General features: G+C 64.7%; 2 protein-coding genes across 4 annotated transcripts in view; one reads left to right on the top strand and one right to left on the bottom strand.

The window, feature by feature from the left end:
* The window catches only part of LOC110390697 (GTPase IMAP family member 8-like), a 685,191-nt gene that overhangs the window by 215,337 nt on the left and 463,315 nt on the right, over positions 1 to 6,539 (top strand). The gene's annotated exons all lie outside the window — the stretch shown is intronic.
* LOC110390708 lies at positions 7 to 6,533 on the bottom strand. 3 transcript variants are annotated; one of them, XM_021382139.1, is made up of 4 exons: positions 6,375 to 6,533; positions 4,121 to 4,747; positions 2,759 to 2,962; positions 7 to 2,201 (listed from the first exon to the last, which is right to left on the bottom strand). In XM_021382139.1, exons 2-4 carry the CDS (start codon positions 4,656 to 4,658, stop codon positions 1,174 to 1,176), a joined length of 1,770 nt encoding a protein of 589 aa, XP_021237814.1. In that variant the 5' UTR covers positions 4,659 to 4,747; positions 6,375 to 6,533; the 3' UTR covers positions 7 to 1,173. The 3 variants fall into 3 exon arrangements, with proteins under 3 accessions (XP_021237814.1, XP_021237815.1, XP_021237816.1); XM_021382140.1 differs by lacking the exon at positions 6,375 to 6,533 and adding an exon at positions 5,289 to 5,497 and having other exon boundaries at positions 4,121 to 4,519; XM_021382141.1 differs by having other exon boundaries at positions 733 to 2,201; positions 4,121 to 4,519.

Genomic DNA, 6,539 nt, shown 5'->3' on the forward strand with positions numbered 1-6,539 from the left:
TGCTTATTTTTACTCCCCGTGCCGTCCCGCTCTGTACAGTGCTTGGGGTGTTGTTTTGTATGGACAATGCAACGCGGAATAAAGTCGTGCTGGGCTGCTGCGCCTTCGCCCTGGCCCCGTGGGGTCCCCCACTCAAAGCCACCCCAGGAGAGTGGCAGTGCCACCCCCGCCCCGAGCCAGAGCAGGGGGTGGAAGCAGGGCAGCCCTGCGGGGACACACAGGGCTCAGTGCTGGGAGCGGTGTCCCCGAGGTGCAGCACAGCCCCAGCCCCGCAGGGACTTCCACCCTGCACAGCCATTTCTGGCACCTCTCACCACTTCGCAGCGTTTCTCATTTTTCTTTTTCTCCCTCAACTCTTGGCCCTGGGAACTGGGCACTGGGCTCTGCGCAGAGCCCGCCCCTCCCTGCATTCCCCACAGATTTCCAATCTGGCACCAGGAATAAAACCCACCCAGTGCCCATTGCACCCCTCCAGTTGCTTGTTGTCCCCCCAGAAGGGACCCATGCCACCCCGCAAGGACTGCAGCTCTGCTCACCCACACAAGGTGACGCGTTCAGCCCGGTGGGGACAGCATGCTGCGCTGTCACCCCCATGTGGGCCACGCGTGGACTGGGAGGGGACAGGGGGCACAGCCCCTGCAGTTCAGAGGGGCAGGCAGAGGGCACAGCTGCAGCCCTGGCACTGAGTCGACACACGGAGTGATGGCTTTTCTCTCTTTTTTTTTTTTTTTTGCCTTTTTTTTTTTTCCTTTTTTTTTTTTTTTTTTTTGAAACAGAAGTTTATGGTTATATGCAAATTAGGTCATTAAATGATTTGCATAAAATGCTCGCCCACCAGCGACTAAAAGTGTTCCTAACACTTCCCCACCCCCCCCAAGGTAGTAATCCTACTCCACTATGCGCCGTCGCACGCACGCCCCATCGGCACCGCGCATGCACACACCTTGCACGCACGTGTGCATCGCTGCACCCCAGCCTGGGCTCGCACACGTGTGCAGAGCGCGTGGCGGGCAGGTGGGCATGCACGGTGCCGGCCGCCCACGTCCCCGTACCTTTGTGCCGGCACGGCGGGCACCGACCTCGCTCCCGGTCCCCACGAGCAACGTGCACCCGTGGCTCCGGGGAGGGCTGTACGCACACCACGTCCTTCGTGGGACACCACCCCAGCCTGCCCTAGCTGTTGGCGAGGAAAAGCCGTCTGTGTCTGGAGGCCGAGCCACGCGGTCGGCCCCTACGCCGGCCACGGCCCCGATTGCCGAAGGGGCTGCGGCTGGGCACGGCGGTCTCTGCCCAACTGGCGTTCCCGGCCTGCGGCTCGGGGAAGCTGGGCTCGGCTTTGGGCTGCTCGAGGAGCGGGCTGGGCTCCGGCCGGGGCTCGGGAGGCGGCACCTGGCTCTGCCGGGCGCTGGCCCGCTCCTGGCGCAGGTAGCGCAGCTCGTCGCGGATGTCCGTCAGGACGCCCAGCAGGCGGAACTGGAGCTCGCGGTCGCGGGCCCGCTCCTCGCGCTGCGTGGCTCGTTCCTCCTGCCACATGGCCAGCTCCTGGTGGTACAGCTGGTCCCACTGCTCCTCCAGGTCAAGCAGGTGATGAATGTTAGTCCTCCAGCTGTCCCGACGGTCCTCCCGCAGGCGGGAGCAGCCCAGGCCGCGGGCCGGGCCGGGGGCAGCGGGGGCATCCCCCGGGGGAGAGGCGGAGGAGGGCAGCGACTCCTCGGTCAGGGCACCGCCGTGCAGCGGGGAACGCGCCGGGGCCTCCTCCTCCGGCGGCTTCTCCCAGGTGGGCCCCATCAGTACCCTGGGCAAAGCGCCCGCCTCCGGGCCCGAGCCCCCCGCCTGCTCCTCGGGGTGCGAGGAGTCGAGAGCGCGGCCCAGGGGGGGCAGCTCGGACACCCCTTCGTGGCCCCAGTCCGAGTGAGCGTCCGCGGGGTTGAGAGGGTCCTCGGGCAGGGAGGTGACGGAGCCCTGGGAGCTGCAGCGGCGGATCAGCATGGCCTGCCGGGACAGTTTCATGTCCTCCTCCGCTGACATCGGGGCCTCAGGTCCAGGCTGCAGCCCCATTGTCCCGCCGTGGCCCCTCTCCACCTCCCGGCCTTCCCGTTCCTCCTCCTCCGACATGGACGCGTAGGAGACGAGGGACTCGTTGCGCAGGGATGGGGATATGGCTGTCATGTCTGGAGTCCGCAGCTCCGGTCCCGACTCAGCTGGAAGAGAACAGAAACCCTCCTGTGAGCACACATCGCTGCCACATCAGTTCAGCACCACCTCCCACCCCTTCCCAAGGGGTCTGTCCATCCCTCAAAGTGCCTTCCCCGCACACCTCCCAGTGCCCCATGTCCTGCAGCAGTTTAGGTTCCGCAGGCCCAGTGCTGCAAGGAAAGCCACAGCCTTTGTCTTCCCTTGGATTCGCTGCACGGACACTGCTCACTGAGCAGGGGCTGCGGACACGAAAGTTGTTTTGTCGAGAACTGCAATGGTTGGGTTGAATCTTGAAGGTCTTTTCCAGCTTAAACGATTCTATGATTCCTGCCACCAAACAGCCCCGGCGCTTACAAAACCGCGCTCTGGGCTCACGCACCCGCAGCCCTTTGGGCTGTGTGGATCTGGAGGCAGCACCTGCAGGCATGGCTCAGAGCTGGGCTCTCCCATTCCAGGACCACGCTCCCGGTGCAGACTGCCCTCCACCTCGGCCAGGTCCCCAGGCTCCACACAGACACCGCTGCCCACCCCTTCACCCCACAAAGCCCCGGCGCAGCCTTACCCGAGCTGCTCTGCCCTTCCCCTCGGCTGTACTCGCAGATGACCGAGGGGTCGGGGCTCTGCACCGCCAGCCGGGGCGCGGCGGAACCCTCCACGTCGGGCAGGGAGGAGGGCTGCCCGTTGGTGTCGATGTAGATGCTGGGGTGGCTCACGCCAGGCTGCAGGTGCATGAAGGACTGCTTGGACGCACCGGGGAAGAACAGATCTGTGGGACGGAGAGAATCCAGCCTCAGTCACAGTGACAACGGTGACAACGGCACCGCCAGCTCGCGTGGCACGGTGTCGAGGGCAGGATGGTGACATAGCACAGGTGACCTGCTAACACCGATGTGCCTCCTACAGGGACAACCTGTGTGACCACTTGCCATCGCCTGCCCCGAGGACTGAACTTCCCCCCCAACCCTCTTCCTCAAGCCCAAAGCTTTTCTGCACTGCACTAAGAAGGGGTTCTGGTTCAGAGACAGCCTGAGCCTGCTTCAGAAGAGAAGCGAGAGCCACGCTGCCCACCCATGCCCAGTGAAATCTGACGAAGACAAGAGGAAGGAGCAGGAACAGCTGCTGGTGTCCTTTGGGGTACAAAGAAGCCAGACACGTCCCCTTGGTGGAAATGAAACGGTGGAGGGGATGTTTGCCTCCCGGCCAGTGACAAAGCACAATGGTGGCCCAGCCCACAGTGTTGGGTATTTAACCCCAGCATCTTCCCCGCAAGCATCTCCTGGGTTATCTGAGGGAAATAAGTGTTACCCAACAGCAGAACCTGCATGAGACCACGACACAGGTGTTTTCTGCAAACAGCAGAGGGCACAGCCTCATCGAAAAGGCACAGCGTGCCCAGGGAACCCCAGCCACACACGACACCACAGTAACGCAGCAGCTGCTCCCACTCCCTCTGACTTCAGCTAAAAAGGAGGGACACTAACACTGAAAGGAATGGGGAATAAAATCCTATCCCACCTTCTACTGGCTGCCTTCAGATGGGATCCAGTGAGGCCAGAAAGTGTACTGGATTTAACAATTACAAAGACCCACTCCACAAAGTCTGATGTGCTCATGTCAATCCCAGGTTATTTCCATAGTGGATTTTTAATTCCAGCATACTCAGTTTCCAACCCTGGTGCTTTGCTGTTCAGATATGATGGGACTGCAGCCCTGCTGCGTGCTGCACTCCCGACACAAACCACATACAAGAGCAAAACCCACAAGTCTCCTTCCACCATCCAACCACTCGGCAGACCCCGGAGCTCAGGGCACTGCGGCCCGGTGACATTACCAGGGCAGACGTCACTTGAGAGCACAGGCAGGGCTGCAGCACAGGACTCTGCTGCTCCAGCTCTCCTGGCCCCAGAGAACCACCACGACTGACCTGGGTCTAGGATGATTTCGGGCTCCGAGTCGTGACTGGCCTGCAAGAAGGTGGAAGCCACCATCTTCTCCAGGGGGGTCAGGCGCGGTTTGTGGAGCGGCCCGCCGGCGCGGTTCATGGGCAGGTGCTTCTTGGAGGTGATCTTCTTCTTGACGTCCAACCGCAGGTCGCGCCACTTGTGCTTGAGGTCGTCGATGGAGCGCTCGGTGTAGCCCAGGAAGTTGACGCGGCTTTGGATTTGGGTCCAGAGCTGCTTCCGCCGCACGGGGTGAGCCCGCAGGGCTTCAGACCCATACAGGGCGCTGAAATGCCGGACCACATTCCAGACCAACGTCTCGGTCTCGTCATTGGAGAAGTTGGCCTTCCTCTTCCGGCCAGATGCTGGCATCGCCTGCGAGGCTGCGGCAGAGGTGGAAGGGGCACAATTGAACCTCGGTCCCCACTCCTCTCTGTCAGCTCCTGGGGGAAACATGGGGCTGCGGGAGCCCGAGGGAGCCGCGGAGGAGGGAGCCGAAGCAACGGCCCCCGAGGCATCCATGGCAGGGGAGGCTTGGGCCGGGGAGGATCTAAAGAGCCGCTTCGGCACACCACGCGGCAGGGGGGCACCTCATCCCCTCGCCCCGGCACCTGGGAGGGGAGAAAAGGAAAGGGCAGCGGTGGGTGGTGGCAGCGCATCGCCCCACAGGGCCCCTGTGGCAGGCAGGGAGACGGGGGGGGGACCCCAGCCCACTCCAACCAGAGGTACCCGGGGCTCCCAGCCAGCTACCAGGGGGGCAGGGAGCAGGTCACGGTTACAGTGTGTGTACTGGGAGCATGGCACAGGCTGCGGTCCCACGGCAAGCACCTCGGGGCCATGGAGAGCGCCACAGGGCAACAGGGAGAGCCTCGAGGCAGAGGGGAGGCCTCAGCACCACACTGAGGGCAATGAGGAGCAGCTCAGGACCACGAGGAGCAGCTTTAGTTGCACACTGAGTACCCCAGGACACGGCTCTGTAAGAGCTCCAGGGCCGCGGCAGGAGCCACAGTGACAACTTCAGCACCACAGCAACTGCTTCTGAGCCACAGCGAGAGCCTCGGCCGCACACAGCACCTCAGGTCCACAGCCAGGACCTTGGTGACGGCCACAACCATGGCAAAAGCATCAAGGCTTCAGGGCCACTGCGAATACCTTGGCCATGGTGCAAGCATTGGGCCACGGCGAAGGCTCTGGCCATGGTGAGCATCTCAAGGCCGCGGCGAAGACCTCGGCAGGGATCTTGGTCACGGTGAGAACCTTAAGGCTCAGTTTTTTCAGTTCTCTCCCCCGTCCCACTGGGAAGGGGAGAGCGAGCGAGCAAGTTGGCCACCTGCTGGGTTAAGCCACAACAGCACCTCGGGTTCCGGGTGCGGACCTCAGGGCTGTGGTGAAGACCTCAGCCACAGCAAACCCCTCAGCTCCAACAAGAGAGCCTGGCAGCCACGCGAAGCCCTTCACTCATGGCAAGCGCCTCATGGCCACGGCAGAGACACCAGCAAAGGCTTTGGATGCCGCGGGTACCTCAGGGCACCAAGGTGACAGCCCTGGGGTAAAGTCCATGGCCACGGTGAGCGCCTCAAGGCCACGGCGAAGAGCTTGGCCAACATCTCAGGCTCACAGGAAGGGCTGCGGGGCCACAGCAAAGGCCTCGGCCACGGCGAGCGCCTCACGGCAACGGAGAAAACCACGGCGTGCACTCCGGTCGTGGCGAGCGCCTCGTGGTGATGGAGAACACCTGGAAACCACGGGGAACACCTCGGGCACGGCGTGGCTCGTGGCCCTGCGGCCCAGCCCGGCCCCGGGCTCCGGGGAGCGCATCCGGACCGCGGCGTGGCCTCGGCGAAGGCCTCGGCCACGGAGCATCCTCCCGCCCCGGCCGCGGAGAGCACCTCGGGACCACGGCGTGAGCCCGCGGGGCACAGCGAAGCCCTCGGCCGCGGCGAGCAGCTCGGGGCCCGGCTCCACCGCAGGGCCGCAGCCCCGCAGGGCCCGGCCGAGGCCTCACCCCCCCGCCGGGGGGGCACCGCCAGAAGGGCCCGCGGGGCAGAGCAGCAGCAGCCCCCGGCGCTCTGCCCTTTACCGGGCGCCTTTTGTTCGCGCTCGCCGCCGGGCACCGGGGACAAAGGGGCCGGGGCCGGTGCCTGCCCTCGGACCACCCCCCCCCACCTCCGGGCAGGCACCGGGCTCGGCCGCGGGCCGAACTCCCCCCTCCCCGCGGGGCAGGGCGGCGGCGCCTACCTGTGCCGGGCCGGGAGCGCGCGGGGGGAGCGGCGGGGGGAGCGGCGGAGCCGGGCTCGGTGGGCTCAGCTCCGGCGGCGGCGGGTAATGGCTCCCGCCTCGGCGGAACTCGCCTTCATTTCCTCCGCCTCCGAGCGGCGCGGCGCGGCGCGGGGCTGCGCGCCT

Source organism: Numida meleagris, unplaced genomic scaffold (genome assembly GCF_002078875.1).
Source record: "Numida meleagris isolate 19003 breed g44 Domestic line unplaced genomic scaffold, NumMel1.0 unplaced_Scaffold180, whole genome shotgun sequence".
In the NCBI taxonomy this organism is placed as follows: Eukaryota; Metazoa; Chordata; class Aves; order Galliformes; family Numididae; genus Numida; species Numida meleagris.